This window comes from Rattus norvegicus, chromosome 11 (assembly GCF_036323735.1).
Source record: "Rattus norvegicus strain BN/NHsdMcwi chromosome 11, GRCr8, whole genome shotgun sequence".
NCBI classification, from domain to species: Eukaryota; Metazoa; Chordata; class Mammalia; order Rodentia; family Muridae; genus Rattus; species Rattus norvegicus.
Genome location: NC_086029.1, coordinates 86,043,377 through 86,063,098, shown reverse-complemented (window position 1 = coordinate 86,063,098; position 19,722 = coordinate 86,043,377). Strand labels below are relative to the sequence as shown.

The following is a 19,722-nucleotide window of genomic DNA, read 5'->3' as shown; positions in this document are numbered from 1 at the left end:
TATATTCAACCAGTTCCTAGTAATAAGAAGTATGTCTCAGTATTGAAACTAAAGAGTGGGGAACTGAAATATAATCTAGAGAATATAGGCTTGGGGAGAAGATTCAATAATGCAATGAGAAAATCTAGGACTGCATTGTGTATGTAGTATCAGTGTAGTCATTTATTTGATGCTGTGAACCTCGTGCTTCGGACATACTATGAAGTTAAACATAAACACGGGATAAAATAACATAAGGAGGTGGTGAGGGAGAAGTGACCTAGGCCTAGGTAGACACAGATCTTATCAAATTACAAGCCCAACAACTGGAAACCTTGATCACATTATGTGAGTGAACAGACATCTATCTAATTTCCATAGTAAATGAGAGTAAAGAATATGTCCGCCCATCAAATACATGAGTGTCTAGAAAAAATTAATAATGCAATTACTTTTATCAAAAATATTTACATGGCATGAATTCAGCCAGTCAGTTTAGTCAAGGAAAATTGGAATCTCACGGTAGGGCTCTCAGAAGAAACACGTTGGAAAAGGTTCATTGATTGGTCAGTTCCTTGCAAATACAACATTAGGTTCAAAGAAGCAAATCTGGCTCAGGGTTCATTATGCATCTGAGATATACTTGTATCTTATCTGCTTTGACTGGTCCGAGTTCCAATTTGGACAGCAATTGCAATATGGTTTTTGTTTGTTTGTTTGTTTTTGTTTACTCAAGCCAGTTAATAGGTGCTTTCATTTGGAAGAAGTTTAATTTAGACCCTAAGAAGTCAAGACAAACAATTATTCATAAATTCAGAATAGTGAATCCCACACAGGAAATGACAATCACAGAGTCTATGGTAAGACTTCAGCATGATTTCATACAAGCATCAGAATTAGAATGTGGGGTTCTCTTATTAATATGTAGCCATTATAACTGAGGTAGGAAGCTCAAGGAGGCATGTCCAGGGACCTGTCTAGACCTTATTTCTAATAATGATATAAATTCCAGTACCCCTGGGCAAAATTCGCAAACAGTTTAGAGCACATGACGGATTTAAGCTTTTCACTCTATTAGCCAGAAAGAAATCAGGTCGATTGTCATAGATCAAAGTACAGTCACTGTTAGGGAGAGGGCTTTCTGTTACAAAGGGCTATTATCAAGAACACATTTATTTTGTTTTAGAAGCTGAAACATTATATTAATACATTCTTGTGCATATTTTTCCTGCACACTTTGTGTTATGCATCTTGGCCTGTTTCAAGTATGAGTGTCTGAGGGTGACATTCTCTTCTTCTTACCAAGAAATAAAATCCTAAACTGGAAAATGTAAAAACAAAAATGAAACAAAACTCCTTATCTTTCCTGTCTACTGAAGTTCACACATGGTTTCATAGAAGCTCAGATTTATTATCATCTCTTGTGACAATTTGAGACAACGTGGAGTATAAGGCATTAACGGTGTCTTCATCTAGATGCCATGGATAATACTTCTAATACACTTATTTATTTATCTGTTTTATTGTATGTGCACTGAAGCTTTGCCTGCCTGTATGTCTGTTTGAAGATGTTGGATCCCCTGGAAATGGAGTTGCAGACACTTGTGAGCTGTCATTTGGGTGTTAGGTCTTGAACCCAGTCCTCTGGAAGAACAACCAGTGCTCTTAACCATTGAGCCATCTCTCCATCCCCTAATAAACTTTATTTTCAACAGGAATTATTTAATATGTTTAGTGTGGAATGAATTCTAATTGTATTTCTGGTAGTACCTAATATATTGTGTTGATAGCTCCAATCCCCACACTTCATGGTTGTTCACAAATTGTCTTATTTTTTCCCTTTACATGTGGCTCCCCGTGCTGTCCTTGAGCCTGCAGCATCCCTTCTTTCTGTTCAGTTGTCACGTGCAGAAAGTGGAAGAAGAATCCTTTGCTTCCTTTTTTACCCTCAGAGCACTTTTGTGATAGAATGTCAGCGTTCCTCTGCCATCCCTTCTGCTACAATGGTTTTGGGTGAATTGTACAGAGAACTGGGGTTGAAAGGGAGACATTTCTGCTTGGTTCTTTAGTACCAAGTTCAAATCAAACCATGTTATACCTCAGCTCTTTCCTTCCCCTTCTCCCCCTGCTCTGACTTACGCTTTAATTTCTCTCTTACTCATCTTAACCTTTCTTTACATTTAAACAATTTACCTTTCTAACACAGTAGCAGATTGAAGGGCGGAACTGAGCAGCACTTTCTAAGTACAGTGAGGTAGAGGTTTGGTGGCAAAGCATTTGCCACCATATTTCGACACAAGGATATTTGTAAGAACAACGCTCACATAACAGACTACCTTAACACAAAGGATACGCAAAGAGCCCCAAGTCTAACCCTTCAATGGGAAAAGACCAAACCTTAAGGGAGATGCTCGAAGCAAGAATATTAGCATCGGGAAGGTAGACATTTTTGCTACTTCCTAAGTGTGTACTGAGCACTGCTTCTCTGGTTATAGGCCTTTCATAAACTACCAAATTTGTGCTATTATGTGTGATGTTGCTTTGTTTTTCCATGAAGGGTTGTTCTCTTAAAGGGAAAGGGTAACTAATATGTACTACTGGGCCTTACAGTTTTCTAACCAACAACAAACCAAGCGTCATTGGGGTGGGTTTTCCATTCTCCCATGCTTTGTTCAGTGGTGCCTGATTCGAATGAAACTACCAGAATATGCAGGATCTCTACATCACCATCACAGATCATACTTCCTCTTTACAACTTTCGACTTTCAGTAATCATTACTATTTTTCCTTGAAAACTAAGATTACACCAATAACTATCTTAAGCACATGAAAAAATTGATATGCAGGAGCTGCCGATATTTGTAAAGGTGGCAGTTCTTAAAAACAGGTGCTTGGTGCCACCTCATGGGATCCCTTCATGCTGTCACCCTCATAATAACAAATGTGTGTGTGTGTGTGTGTGTGTGTGTGTGTGTATACATGTGTGCTCCCATATTGTTATAAAACTATAAGCAGGTAAAATTAACAGATGAATGAAATTAAAACTTTACAGTATTTCCCATTTGTAACTGTATATTTATTTTTCATACATCCACATGTCCATGGATGCTCACCATTCCATACAAACACACACACACACACACACACACACACACACACACACACACACACACATTTCTCAAATGAAATACTAATTGAAATACTAATTGAAATACTCAAATGAAATACTTCTGGTCTTTTCTTGTTCAATTAAGAAACTGAAAACCAAAGAGAGTTTGATTGATCAAAATGTGTCCACTATACAGGGCATAGTCAACATTTATCTGCAAATGACTAGTTCTTAAGCTCATGTCCAAACTGTTGAGTTTGTTAGTAGTAGAATGTAGTAGAAGTAGAAAGGGTGACAATTCGTGAATTGAAAACCCCATCCTCAAATTCATCCATGTGGGTTTCTCTTCCTGGAATGCAGCGCATCCACACTGCATGCCTTCCGTTCTTCCTGAGTGAAAGGCACTATGCCAGCTCTGTCTCCCTTTAAATCCCAAGAGCTACTTTAACCCTTATTAGAGAAGAATAAGCACCTACTCCAGGAGTTCGGGGTATGTGCGCAAACTTGCTCTAATGGATCATACCATGTTCCAACATGTTGCCTAGGAGTAATCTGCTGGTATAATGAGGTAACAGACATTTGCACACATCCTTGGTAAGGGGCACCCCTCCGTGGACTTCTTAAACGCAGCTCTATAATAGAAGAGAACGTGATTTTTGCTAACTTTGTTCTGACAGTAGAACCCATTCTTCCTCTATTTTTCTTCATCCAATAATCACGACCATCGTTCACCAGTTGCACGTGTACCAAGATTGGAAGTCACCACTGATTTTCTTCTTGTTTTAAGCTAGCACTCTGAACTCAATAAATTCAGAGTAAAATAATGCTTAGGCTACTGTCTGCGAGCATGACAGTTTCACTAATAGTGTCAGGGTTTAGATTTTTGCCTCCCTCCATCTACTATTTTATTTCCCCTTCTGAGTGAGAGTCAACCATCTTCCCTGCCCCCCTTTGTCATTTAGCTTCTTTGGGTCTGTGGATATCCTACAGTATGTGCAGCAGAGGACTGAGCTTCATAGCTCAGGCTCATTTACTCCATTTATATCACTACAGAAAAGAAGATGTTTAGTGGGGATGGGCGGGAGCAGTCATGAAATAGATTGTTAGAAGTGCTTACAGGGCCACTGCATTTGCTACTGACAGATTCTCCATTCAAACAGAGACAATAGACCCTCTATTTTGGATGAAACTCATAACCCTTGTCTTCTATCAGTTTCAATGAAAGAAGAATGAAAGATGAGTAATTTTTTTATTACTGACAATTTAAATTTAAATCAAATATTCCTTGGCCTCCTCTAATTTCCAAGAAATGGAAAGGTTAAATTGCTCTGTCAGTTAATGTACCATTAAAAAATTATCTGACTGTCTTAATAGCAGATCATAGAAGGGCTTGGGCAATTAGCATGAAGCAATTTTGCACCATAATTAATGTCACACGGAACTTTTTTGGAACTGTGGGATCAGGTTAAATACTGGTTTGGAAGTAACAGACCATAGGAAAGTCTCCTGGATGCTGAAATGTTTGTTACAAAAGTTGAGAAATTATGAATAAATGATTTATATCTTTACATGCAAAGAGAACAGAAATAACATTCTGGTGTAAATGAGGGACAGAAGTGGGTGACGGGTGACGCATGTCTTGGGAAGAGGTGAGGCCATTTCATTAAAGATTGATTCCAGAAACCAGCATAAAAATTCCGAGAAGAGTGACAAGGGGTGAAGAAAAAAAGGAAACTCAGAAAAAAAAAGAAAGAAAAGAAGAGAAAAGAAAAAGGGCAGAAAGAAGGGGAAACAGGAGGAAAGGAGAGAGAGAACCAGAGAGCCAATGTGACCATTGCTTCCACAAGTAAAACAATATGCAACATTAAAGAAGTTCGGGGATCCATTTTTCTATATTTATCTTTAGTATGGTTCACCCTAAAAGAAACTATTTGCATGTGCACCCCCTAGTTCTCATTGCAGATGATTTAGAATATATATCAAAATAGGTTTTTGGCTTTCATTTTCCCAGTTGGAGCCTGGCAGCCTTAGGAACCCTGTGCACCCTTCTCTTTGGTGACTCACTGTTTAGCTGGGGAAGGGAGTCTGCTGGACAAACTAGAGTGAGATTTTTTTTTCATCTAATGCTGTACCTCATAGCACTTCATCAAGACAGAGACTATACGGCAGTGCCATTTTTCTAAAGAAAAAAGATAAAAATTTTTTTATTTTAATCTAGCAAAATTTGAGACACTGAACCTTCTTAGTATGGCTAAGAAAAATCTCAGTTTACTTCTGTGAGGCTGAGGGAGCTCATAGATTATTTCATTCTCAAAGATGCTCAAGACTGAAGAAGGTGATTATTTTCCCAATATTGCTTACTAAGCAATTGCCAAGAGTAATTGGAACCAGCCCTTCTCATTCTTGGTTATTTGGTATTTCTTAGGTTACATTCTGTGATCAGGTTAGTAAAACAATTGGCATTACATGTGTCAACTCCACATAGCAATTAACCTAGTACTAAAACATGCCTGTCTGAGTAACAGTGCTGAATTTTACATTGTAACATGATGTGGATATTTAAATTCAATGTGTCTGTGAAGGAAAGTTCCTGAAAGGAAGCAAACTTCACAGACCCTCCTGTAAGGCTGCCAAACTGAGCAGAATTGTGTGATAGAATGTTGCAGGTCCTCAGCCTAATTACAATTTCCTATGTTGCATCTTTAGTCCCACTAATAGTCATTTTTGCCCACTTCTGTGTTTGACCTGACATTCTCATGACTAGCAGGTAAACCTTTTGGAATGCATTAACTTACGAAACCCTTTGGCTTTTACTAACAAAAAAATCTGTGTTATCAGAGAGCATCAGAGTCTATAGGAGAGATGTCTCGCCTTTATTTTATTCTATCTTAATAATGTCTCCACCAGCATATAAGTTAAAACTCTGTTTTGTTACTTTTAAAATTTCATCAAACTCTTACCACACTGGAAGGAGGAAGTTAAGGTAACTTAGATCTGTGATACACGGCCATAGTCACTCATATTTGATTCTATGACAAACTCATCCTTATCCCTTTGGAGGTGAGAGTTACGTTCGCCCATACACTGTCAGATGTAAACCCTAGTCAGCTTCATTCAATGCAGTGATCACAATAATTTCAATAAACTTAAGGTGCCTATGACCAAACTGGATCAAAATAAACTGAACAATTCAAGCCAAACTTCAGTCCAGAACACCCAGTCTCAAATTTGGTGACCACCAGAGCCATTTAGACAGCTTTAGGTCACGGACAGACTTAATCAGGTCACTTAGGAGAGTTTGTCACTTTTAAGAACACTCCAGGTAGTCATGATACGGGTATATAAGATAGAACAATTGATGGTATTCTGCTAGGATTTAAAATTACATATCTAACAAAGAAAGTGGATAGCATGCAATTGCCCCACAGTGAGGGAAAATCATGTTAATGTCGCACAAATGCATTAGTATCCCTAATGTAAAACTTAATACTTTAAAGGGATGGCTTTCAATCGACAAATATCTTTCTTTTTCTAATACTATATCTTGAAAACTGTAATTCTTTGGATAGCACACAGGTAGGACTGTAGGTGTGCAGACACACTAACACACATACACCACACACACACACACACACACACACACACACACACACACACACACACACACACACATTGCTTTCCAGGGGGAATAATCTGATAACAGTGACTCAAGCACTTGGCAGAGCTGAGTAACGAGCTTTGGAAGGAGGGGAAAATGAGCTGTTTGTATCTTGCTCTTTGTCAAACTGTCTTTGACTCTCTATCTGATACCGAAGGGGGAGGTCACCCAAAGACAGTTTAAATCTGGGGTGTCATTTCTAAGTGGCTGGATAATGCTCTGAGAATCAAAGACCGTGTGCTATTGTTGTAAATTCTAGAGAAGACCCAACGAAGTAGAGTATGTATGTAGTTCGGGCTTAAATACCAAGTCAACCCATGCAGTAGACGGATCTACAACTGCTCGTTAACACTGTCCTTATCTGGAACATCCGAGAGTGACGGACTGAGGGGAGATGAGCACGTGGGTAGGTAACTATTCTCATGTTATCTAGATAAGAATTACAGTTCCTTTAGTTGGAAAACCTTAACTTTGGGAATCAAATGACATTCAAATGAAATCAACACAAGAATGGTACTATAAAGGCAAAGATGTTGGAAGAAACCAAAACAACCACAATACTAAAATAACACACTTTGGCTTTCCACCACCTAGGGCTAATCTACTTTACCAAAGAACAGCCCATTCATCATGCGGCGCTGGGATCTGTCAGGGTGGTAATGGTATAAACAGCAGGCTTAGAGATTTATAAAGATTTTCTGGAACATTAAAAATAATATACCCAGCAACCACTTGTTTAAACAGCTATATTCCTCATCGTGTGCAGGGCTATTATTTCGCATTTCTTTTCTAAAAGTATCTTCCAATTATATGCTTCATAATTAGACCACAGAGGGATTATTTTAAAAGTAAAACCCTTTCTTTCAAAATACAGTTTAGGATGAGAATACTTTTCATCTCAGGTTTTGATTCAGAACAAATAGATAGGTAAATAACAAATTACCAATGATAGAAAGAATGCAGAAAACTGTACTTTATTCATTCACTAATTTAATAAAGGAAATGTGTCTAGACTGTTTTATACGTAAATATAGTGCAATGCTCCATCAGAGTTTATGGCTTTCTCATGGACTACTTATAAAAGAGCTACACATCCTGTCAGAGAAAATGAAATAATACCTTCCACCCCTACAGAATGGTTCTGATTGTCTGTGTGTCTGTGTGTCTGTGTGTCTGTCTGTCTGTCTGCCTATCTATCTTATCTATCTATCTATCTATCTATCTATCTATCTATCTATCTATATCTCTCTTCTCTCTCTCTCTCTCTCTCTCTCTCTCTCATCTAGATTTTATTTATATAGTTGCTTTCCCTTCATGTTTGTATGTATGCAGCATGTATACAGTGCCTGAGGAGGCAGAAGAGGATGTTAAATCTTCTAGAACTGGACTGACAGCTGCTTGTGAGCTATAATGGGGGTCCTGGAAATTGAACCTGGCTCTTCTGGAAAACCAACTGGTGTTCTTACCTGCGGAGCCATTTTTCAAGCTCCTCCCATCATGTCCTCCTTCTAGATGTGAAGGTATTAGCTAAAGCTGAAATCTGAGTGGGTGGAGAATGACACCACCAGAAGTGATTGCTGCTCTGAAAGGGTTTGGAGCATTTCCCATACACTGTTTTAAATGTGTCTCTCCCGGATTATAAGCCCTGACCCTACTTGTGTTTTTAACCAAAACCTGACCCTACAGGTTATTCATATCTTGATTTTTATGTGCACAATGCAAAGAGGAATATATAAACAACTCTACAATATGAAGGAGTTTAGTTTGTCAAACTAGCAATGTACCTGTTAGACAGGAACCAAATAAGAACAATGATTAACTTGTGTGTGTGTGTGTGTGTGTGTGTGTGTGTGTGTGTGTGTGTGTGTGTGTGCATGTGTGTGTGTGTAGAGGGGGGAGAATATACAATTTCATTGTCAAAAATTTCAGAAATCGAAGGGGCTTGCAACCCCATAAGAAAAACAATGCCAATCAACCAGAGCTCCCAGGGACTAAACCACCATCCAACGTGTACACACAGACAGACCCATGGCTCCAGCTGCATATGTAGCATAGGGTGACCTTGTTAGGCACTAATGGGAGGAGAAGCCCTTGGTCCTGCCAAGGTTCAACTACCCAGTGTAGGGGAATGTCAGGGTCTGGAGGTGTGAGGGGGTAGTTGAATCAGTGGGGAACACCCTCAAAAAAAGGTGGAAGAAGATGGAATGGGGGGTTTATGGACAGAAAACGAGGAAAGGGGATAAAATTTGAAATGTAAATGAATAAAAATGGCCAATAAAAAACATAGTATAAGACCAGGAAGATTTAATTGTTTAGATATGGTATAAATACATATGTGATCCTCAAAACAAATAAAAATCTACAAAATTTAAAAAAAATTCAGAAATCATTTCACATAGTGGGAAAATGAAGAACATTAAAAATAGTAGGTTGTTAAATCTCCTTGTTGAATTGGCCTCTTTCTTTTCTTCTTTTATATTTCGTCTCAAAGTGTTCTTTATTGTATCCGATGTACGTATGGGTGCTCCTGATGGCTACTGGTTTCCATTAGCATTGATGGTCTTTTCTGCTTACTCACTGTGTCTACACTGGTGAGGGGAAATCCTTCAGGGCAGCAAGCATGCTGTAGATTGAGCAATTCAGTGAGTTACTTATTTTTAAGATTTTTGGACCTTCATGATCTTTTTATAAAAATATATATTCAGCCTGCATCTTATTAGTTTTGAAAGAAATTTTTCCTTTTTTTATATTTATTAACGTATTAAAAAATAATAGGTGCCAAGGAGGCAATGCATTCTTAATTCTTTTTAACCCAGTTTGAACATGGCACTCGAGTAATTGTCCCTTGTACTTATCTTCAATATGTATCCTTATATCATTTCATAAATACTTGTCAGTAGAAACGTGTTCAAGAGCATTGGCTCAGTTCTCTCACCCAGTAGTTAGCTCATATCCTCACCCTTTTCGACCTCAGACCAGTCATGTGATTCATGTTCATGGAAGTGCTGCCCTTGACTGCTTGAGGCCAGTGCTTTGGTTTGAACTCCAGCCCTGCTACTCACTGACCCCAGGACTTGGAACTAATTATGCCCTGACTTGTTCACATCAGCTTCAATGGCGGTGAAGCAAATTAGACTAGAACCTACTTCATAGAAATGAAATAAAAATGAGAAAATAATTTAAGCACACTTTCAAACTATACCTAGAGAAAGAAAGCATTATAAAACTTAACTACTATTGTTCAATTCAGTAAACTTGGTTTTTAAGGGGAAAAATGCCAAGAGAACACTGTGCAATTAAATGGGCTTGGATGGAGAGAAGGCTAAGCTGCCATCTTCAGAAGTGAGTCTCTTACGCTCTTGGTATTCCACACCTAAGACGTTCTTCCTACCAATGAACCACACAAAGAACCTTGGAACTAAACTCGAGCATTAGCTAATCTGATTTGAATCAGATGCTCTTTTCTCCAGAATAAAGGAGGAATCCTTGTGATTAATCAGTAAAAGCAAAATTAAAAACAAGCAAATGGAAACAGCTAAAGGATGGCAGTAAGAGACCCGAAGAAGGTGCAAGCCAGAAGCAGAAACTGATGTCGCTGTGCCCATTTTCCCACTGTCCTCTTAGACCTGAATGTGGATTTGGTCTGAAGCCATCCATTAAAAGACTATATGCTCACCTCCTCCACCTGTAAGTATGGTTAGGTGTGTCGTTATTACCAGTGAGGCGCTAACGTTGTATGGCGGCTGTTAGAGATGATGCTGACATTAAAAAAAAAAAAAAAAAAAAAAAAAACTCTTGCACAGATTTTCAATATCTTCTTCTCGTTATATTGCCCTACAATTACAGTAATGAGGCTGACAGGATCACACACAGTGTGTTTAGTTTTGACAAGAGTGCAGTACCTACAGGTCTAGGCAAGCATTCTACATAGAGGCATAATTTTTGCATCATTCTGGGTGTACTCTACAGATCTGAGGGATAACAGAAAAGAACATTAAGATAAAAGATGTGAGAACTTCATGCAGCCAAGATCCCCAAAACTGGGCCAACGCAGCAGCATCTCTGGAGAGCTCACCTCCAGATTTGGTTTTGGAGATAATTGGCATGACTAACCTACAATTGACACGAGCCCTGAATTGTGTGAGGTCAGTCTTAATTCTGGTTTACAGCACTGTAGGATTCTGCCTGCACCGTCCCTTGTTTATGCAAAATGCAGCAGTAAGCAGAGCACTGCGGAACGTCTGGGACTCAGAACATGGTCATCCCACACATTTCTTTTGGAAATGTGCATAAGGCCATGAGACCCAAGAGGAAACTTGACTAACCAGAAACTGATTATAGATGTTTCCTTTGGGGTAATGGAGTAGGAGGGGCTCTGTCAGACTCCACTACTTATATAAAGAATAAATAAAATCAGAGATTTTTAGATTTTCCTAGCTTTCCCAAAGTTTGTTAATGGCTTTGCATTCCTTTTACAAAAGCCAACACATCAGCTTAACTATATATATATATATTTGTCTGTGTGTGTGTGTGTGTGTGTGTGTGTGTGTGTGTGTGTGTGTATGAATTGAAGGCGTTATTTGCCCCCTCTAAAAATTCTTAAGCATGAATATATTTCCTGTGGCAAAATTCAAAATTATCTACTTCTTAGGGACCTTCTGCTCAGCCCTTACAAATCAGGCTAATTTCTGCCTTTAAGTACAGTGAACCTATAATTTTTTTCAGTGATTCATTCTTGTTCCATTTGTACGATTCTGTCCTCAATTATATTCCATTCTGTGGCAATGAAAATGCTTCCTCTAATTCCCAATATTAATTCTATAACATGAAGTACACTTTCTATTCTACTACACTAGTAACCATATTTCATATCCCTAGGAATACGTCCTCTGGAAACTATAGTTCTTAGTCTTTACATTTACTCTGTTCATTCACACATTCACTAGTTCAGCTGACAGCTGGTTAAATTTTTCTTTATGGCATGCCAAGAAGTGCCCATAACAAAAGAGAGATGTGAGAAAAAATGCATAACATACTCCGTTAATTCAGAGTTGACCATGAATGGGTAGAGGCAGTGGGACAATAGGGAAATCTAGTACAACGTGATCAACAGAAAAATATAAAGAAGATATAAAAGAGTCCTTAAATTTTTGCTAAAGAAGTCAGAGAAAAATAATGAGAGAAGTAGGAACCATCGACTTCATCCTTTACAAAGGTTAGTCAGCAGATGAATACATGAAAATTGGGGCAGTTAAGATAGAAAGCATGCGGCCAAGGGCAGCACAAGTCTAATTTCAGATGGTTAAAGACTTAGTGTGTAGACTGGGAAGGCATAAAGAGTGATGGCTGCCACCTTCTATCTTGTGTTCGAACATAGGATGATCTAGATTGAGACCATCTAGACTGCTAAGCCCACATGCGCTATACACCGGGCATCTGGCATTGTACACAGTGTCCATGTAACTACATCTATGACATTTGCAAGCCAGCAAGCCAAATTAAGCAAGTTTGCAGTGCACCCTCTCGGTGTTTTTCGTTTCCTCTGAAAAAGGAACTGAGCCACAGTTTAAGATAACAGAATTGGGCTGCTGATGAATGTCAAGACCATGATTAATTTTGTGGTTTGCGCTAGAAAGCTTAACTGAATGCAAACCTGGTCGCTCAACATCCCAAGTTAGAGAACTTTTGAGAGAAAAATAAAGTTTCCCTCAATAGGCTCATGTACCTGTTCAATTAGAAATAAGTCAACACTATTTTTTTTAATTTTTATTTACAGTTTTCAGATCGCATATATTTGCCTTTTACTAAAGTCAATACCATTTTAAGTGATGAAGGAAGGACAAATTTTAGGCTTAAATGAGAGGGAAAAAATCTGAAGATAAAATAAAACAACATCTTTTGTTCCTTACAAAAGAGGAAGAAAATTGGTTTACATTGTTGTTATATTTGCTCAAAAGGATGTAGAGATCAGCATCAAACATATTCACAGAATTATTTTGAAAAGTTTAAGCCCTCTAATAATAGTATTGATTCTTTTCAGAGGTATTCTAATAGATTGAATATTGTGTTCAACAAAGAAAGAAACTTCTTTTCAAATGGCAACTGACAGTAATTTCTATATCCAGGATTTTTCTAGCTTCAATATTCAAGCATACTTTCCTGTGTACCACATATTTGCAAAAATTCTCTGCTTTCTCATTTTCTCTTTGCTGGGAAAATTCCCACTGTATTTTCTGAATCTCTGTTCCATGAGTTCACGTCAGTCAGAGCCTACAGTGCAGCAGACAGGAAGACCTGGTCCCAACACACAGATTAGGGGCCGGGCAAGAAAAGAAGTTACTTTCATACCTTCAATAGGTTTTGGTACAAAATGAGATGAGGGCTTGGTTTTCTTCACTCTGTTCCCCTTCATGATTTGACCTTCTTTATTGAGTCCTAGAAACCATGCGCGGCCTGATTCCTGCTGGCGATACAGGGTTGAGGAATAGATCACATAGTAGTTTTCAAACACAGACTCCTTAAATTTGCATTCTGGGGTAAAAACATCCTGAAGAAGGAAACACAGCAAAAGAGAAAGGAATTAGTAATGTGTCGGAATCAGCAAGCCAGTATCAAACGTACAAGCCAGAGGGTGCAGCACGCAGATTCAGTTAGCGCCCATATAGAGACTGGTTGTTCAAAATCAAAAGGCAAGGTTCTTTTTCGCAACCGTTGTTTAGTTCATAGAAAACAACTGCTCAGATTCAATCACTGATTGGTGGCTGAGGCCTAAAACATTATCTAGTACAACGTTTTATAAATCAAAGTGTTCTGTCAATTCTCATTTTTAATGGCCATTTGCATGGATTCAAAACAGTAGAACGCATCCCTAGAAAAATGCAACCACAGACAACATAGGCTCGCCAGATGTTCTTGATGGGAATATTCAATGTGCACAAAAATCTATTAATCGGTCAAAGCTTATGTCCTAAACTCATCAGTATGCTACTACTTTGCTTGATACCTATAATTTTCTCTTTTATTGATTTAAAATGTGGTTTGCTTAAATAATCAAAACTTTAGATATAACAACCTTAGGACTAGGCAGTGGGAGAAATACAGCCATTGCCGAACCCTCAATAAAACACAGAACGATACTGTTATTCCAGTAAGAAATCTTAAGAACACCTTCTTCAGCCCCGTCATTCAACCAAGAAAATAAAATACTAAATGAGTAGTTAAAAGATGCATAAAAATAAAATTACAAGTCAATGGCAGAACTAACCCTTGTGTTAAAATTGCTTTCTCTCAAATTGACTGCCTCATATTCTAATGACATTATACAGCTTCATTATCAATACAATAAAATCATGTCTTAATCTGTCAAATAATGAAATGAATTCTCTAAGTATAATATGCCTCTTCTTTTACGATAAGCAAAACAAAAACTACTGTGGAAGGATGTTAGCTAGGAAGAAAAGTCCCCCATGATCCACTGCTTTGTGACATAGTGTTTGTCGTTACACATTGGGAAGTTTTCCACAAACTCCCCAATGTGAAAACCACCCAAGAATAAACGATGACCACCCAAGAATAAAGCTGGCAGAAACCATATCCTTATAGATGATGCTCTCCATTTTACAGAGAGCTAAAGAGACAAAGAAGCAAGAAGCTACTGAAGGCAGTGGTGTTCAAGATGCCACTAAAGGGATTCCTTTGATTTAAAATGAGTCTCACTGACCAAAAGATGTGACTGAGAAAATAAAAATGCAGTAATGATGGTAATAGTACCCTAATGCTGTTTATATTAAAATAAAACATGAGAATTCTTGAACTATTCTTTGTTTTAAGAAAATTGTTCTGAGATTCTGGGAGATTAATGACTCTGAGTTTCATATGGTGGCAACACAGAGTATCTAGTTAAAAGTGGTCGTAAGGGTAGGCATGTGAAGAAGCGTGGGGCCCTCACACATTGCTAATGGGAGCATAAAATGGTGTAATCTCTGAGAAAATAGCCTGATCCCAAAGAATGAAAGTACAGCTAGCGATGATCCAACCATTCTACTTCTAGCTATGCACCTACAGGAAGTGAAAACATGTCCATTAATTTTTTTATTCATAAGCATTGATAGTAGTATTGATTACAGAGATGGCTCGAGTATATTTCAACTGAAGTCTAGAACAATAAAATGTGGCAGGGTGTATAATGTATTACGAGTCATTGATGAGAGCAATGGGATCTGGACTCATATGATGATATAAATGTGCCTTAAAACATTATTCTAAGTGAAACACAAAATCGTTAGGCAACCTGGGGCAAATGCTACATGTTACTTGACTCCATTTATACGAAATATTACAACAGAGTTTATAATATTGCATATAATGAGCAAACAATTTCAGAGATGGAAAGTAATGGATGTCGAGTGCTACCACAGAGTTGGAATAAAGCAAAGAATGACTGCTTCCCTGGAGAGATGGAAATGAGTCAGAATTAAATAGTTCTGATATTTGTGTAACTTTGTAGAAATTCTAAAATTCACTGAGCTATAAGTTTGAAATGTGGATTTTTATTGTGCATAAGTTATATTTCAATAGAAAAGCATCAGAGACACAAATTGGCTGGAGAAAATAAGAGAATAAAACAATGTTGCTTCCCTGGCAGCAATGCTCTCAACAATGCATGCATTTTATGACATCATTCCCATATTACTGAGAAAGATGACCCATTGCCAAGTATAGGTATTAGAGAAGTATGTATTCAACCAGCTAATATATATCATTATAACTTCTTCAGGTTTTAATGCTGGGCATTGAACCCAGTCCTTGTATATTCTTGATAAGTGTTCTGCTCTGAACTACACCCTCAGGCCAGTATTCGTCTGTTTTTTTCAAACTAATAAACCTCGGGAAGCAAGCTATGCCTAATAGAAAAGAAGCTTATTAAAGTTGGTAGTTGTGGAGGCGGGGAGGACCCTGACGAATGGTAGACGGAAGAATGAAGGCTTTGTTTTTGTTTTTGTTTTGTTTTTTTGAGACATGGTTTCTCTGTGCGACAGAACTCTGATTGTCCTGAACTCACTCCATAGACCAGGCTGACCTCAAATGCCCAGAGATCCTCCTGCCTCTGCCTCGTGAGCGCTGGGATTAATGTAGTGTACTACCATGCCCAGCACAGGGAGAGTGATGGGGGGAAATGAACAGTTTACAAAACAGGAAGCAAGATACTGTCCTTCCTGAGATCTTAACCTACCAGTTGACTTAAGAAATTCCAACTATACTCTGCCCTTTTATGGTCCCTCTACCTCCCAATATTGTCAGTACAGAAACCAAATGTTTCTTGTACAAGCATGAGAAACTAAGACCCTGCAGAATCCAATTGAAAAGCTTGGGGTCCGTATCCCCAGTCTGGGGACACAGAGATGGAGGGACCTCTCAGGCTTGCTGGCTAGCCTTTCCAGCCAAAATAACGGATTCCGAGTTCTCTGAGATTTCCTGACTCAAATTACAACGTGGAGGATGATTATGGGAGAAACTGACTCTAATCTCTCACTTCCACACCCATGTGCACATGCATGCAGGCATACTCACATACAGTGTGAGCACACATGAACATGTACACACGCACAAAGCCAAGATGACCAAGTCATCCCAATGTTTGTCATTATTAATATATCGCAAATCAATTATTATCGATTTTTAGCCTCCAGGGAGAGAACTCAGGGCATCAAGTCTGCTTGAATCAGGTGACTCTCAGTGTAACCTCTACCATATAACTGCTATTTTAGTTTCAATATAAATTTGGACATGAATGGATTTACACTGTATCTTTCTATCAATTAAGATTGTACTTCTAGTACCACATATATTATGAGTAAGTGGCTAAAAACGGAATTCCATGTATTTCAAGTGGAAAAGGGAGTATTTCAAAGAAAATGCAAATGGACACATGTTATAAACCTTACAAATTTATGCATTATCCTGGAGTCAAAAATACCGCATTTTGTCACATAACAAGTAATTACTTTTGTGCTCTTGTCACATATTAGTCTAGCATCCAAAAACCTATGCACTAGCACAACTGAAGCAAAGTACACACTCATATAAAGGCCTTCGACCAAGACGTGGACAATCGCACACATTCAGAGGGATTCTAAGATTATTCAATGACTGTCCAGCCTGACAATACATTTTGTGTGCAGTGAGGACAGTCAGTCAGTCAGTCAGCCGAAGGTGACAAGACGCTGCAGTGCCATGACAAATACTGAAAACAGAGCCAAGAGCTGTGTAGTAAGGAGGAATTTTCCCTCTTGAAAATTCATATTGCAACTTGTGAATCGTTCTCTCTGTGAGGTTAAGCTCTTAGCCTTGTGCAGGCATTACAGGGGAGTTTATAAACCACATTTTGAGGACGCTGACGAGGCAAGTGATTAAACTTACAACCCAGTCCAGTTTTAACTATTAATTATTCTTTCAGCAGAACATAAATTCCTTCGGGGAACTACGAATAGGTTGCCAGTGTTAAGAAACAAATATTTATTAGAGTTTGATGCGCTTTGATTCGAGTACCTTACCTGTGATAAGCTCGTTTTTTGCGTTCTGAACATTTCTCCCACCGAGCCTCACTCGTGAACGCTCAGAATAGCCGGCCACTTCAGTGCAGATGATGGAGGAATGCTGGATTACTATTCAAGTCCAGGAAGTTCACCCATATCCCTTATCCTGTTTTGACCCTCAGAGTTATCTGCTGTACTTGGATTCCTTCCCGTTCCAAATCTGTCCCTGACCCCTTTCCCTCCCACCCCGCACCCCCGCATAGACTGCTGAATCACGTGGTTTCTAGCTTCCTAGTCTGTAAGTAACAAGCATTTTCAACAGACAGCTACCATTCTCATTTAGAGGCCTTGCACGACGTAAGCGTGATGAGGAGGAAGGAGGTGGAAATGTTGAGGTTCTAATGAACATATGGAAAAACGTCCCATATGCTTCTCACGGTTGAGTACACTGACACTCTCCTTACATGCCAGTTCCTCACCACCCTGCACCTCCTCGCCGAGCCGTGACCACAGCGCTCTCTGAGCTTCTCTGCCCTGTGGATCCACGAAAGATGCTCTTCACAGTAGAATTAGGTGATGTTGAACTTTCCTGCCTTTGGTTTCTCAGAGCAGTTTTATGTTTCTCATATTTAATGTCTTGTGTGTGTCCTCATGGAGTGTCCTCTTCCCATATAGTCACTGCATTTCAGTTCATGGGACACTGTTCCTTGGAACATTTTAAAAACATCAAGCACACATTCTGCTCTTATTGAAATGAATATTAAGAATATTGTAGGTCAGGAAAACAGTGAAAAGTGATTGACAGGGAAAGGTTAGTTGTATTATCTCAAACATCATTTTATTTTGATTTCTTTTTAAAAATCTGCTTTCTTACCTATAAATGAAAATATTTTTCATGTTAAAATATAGATGTGACATCCTAAACTCATTCTCCTTCTTTCAAAATGAAGATTTTTCTTCTAACTTTACTAACAGAAGACATCTGACCATTTTAATGCCAGTAAGGCTAGAGGTAAATTTGATTCAAGGTGAAAGTCTAATGTTTGAATGCCACACAACACTTATATTTTCCACTGTCTCCAGCTTACACATTATATTTATCAACTTCTATCCTCAGCCACCACGTTTAACCTACTTCAAATATTTTATTTATAAAGCACACAATAGTTACTAATTAAAATTCTCAATTTAAAATCTCCTATAATAGTAGTTTCAATACATAAAATAAACAAAATATAAAGAGACTCTTCCAAAACAGTTGAGAAGTGAGTAAATAATTTAATGAACAATCATTTAGACCCCTAAATTTCTGATATATTATGTAATGATAATTTTCTATCTGACCACTGATAGATCAGTTAACCTTCTTTAAACTCAAATGTCACCAACAGAAACTGAAGATATCACCAACACAGGGGTTACAAAGATCAAATTATATTTCCCTTATCTTTTGATACCTCTAACAATTGTGTAATTATTTAAAATTATTTCCCCCTCATCAAAAAATATGATAACTGTACAGGTTTCTGTGCTGTATGTATTGCATAAAGTTGCATTGAAAGTGTTGAATGGAATTAACTTGGTTTTTAATCAGAGCCAAATCTTTTTACACTGGTAGGCATGCAAACCAAGCATATTCTAAGCAGGTTCTGTATCATGGATCTATAGGGCCCCTTTCAACATTACCTCTTCTGTCTTCCCTTGTTTTTTAACTTCAACACGCATGCTTTTCAACTCAGGTAAGAATCTCAGATGTGTGTAAGCCTGTGCGGTTAGCATAGTAATGTGGTACCACAATGACATTCTGCATTCTGCTCCTGCATTCCCTCCTCTCTCTGACTGGCATGATCATGGAGTGACTGAAGTCGACGACCACACAATCACTGCCTTTTGGCCTCTGGTTTCATTGCCATAGTTGAAACATGAGCAGCTCATCTCCTTTCCCCTTATGCTTGACAGCCTCTTCATTTTCTGTACATCCCAGTCACTGCCTCAGGGAGACCTTCCCCACCATGTAGTACAAGGAGTCATCTTCTCTAGTCGCCTTCTAACCCTTATCTTAATATTTCGTTTTTCATAACAGCACCCAGTATTATGAAAGCGAACCTTTTAGAGCTTTACAGAGGGGGAGTCGTGATTGTTAGACTCTCTGTGTATTCTCAGTAAGTCTAGAAATAAAAAAATTATTTACTCAAAAAATTGAATTTGATGGGAAGACATCCCAAGCCCTGACTGCCTCTGCTGTACATTTATAAGTTAGAGCATCTATCATCTCTAGTGCTCACTTTCAATCCAAACTATCTCTGTTTGTTAAGTAATCAATCACGGGTATAACTTCTTTTTTTTTTTTTGGTTCTTTTTTTCGGAGCTGGGGACCGAACCCAGGGCCTTGCGCTTCCTAGGCAAGCGCTCTACCACTGAGCTAAATCCCCAACCCCGTA

General features: G+C 38.4%; 1 protein-coding gene across 3 annotated transcripts in view; it reads right to left on the bottom strand.

Annotated features, from left to right (window-relative positions):
- The window catches only part of Fgf12 (fibroblast growth factor 12), a 567,597-nt gene that overhangs the window by 6,445 nt on the left and 541,430 nt on the right, over positions 1–19,722 (bottom strand). For all 3 annotated transcript variants that reach the window (NM_001395084.1, XM_017597854.3, NM_130814.2), the window contains one exon: positions 13,095–13,293. In NM_001395084.1, coding sequence (NP_001382013.1) covers positions 13,095–13,293 — 199 coding nt within the window. The remainder of the gene's footprint in view (positions 1–13,094; positions 13,294–19,722) is intronic.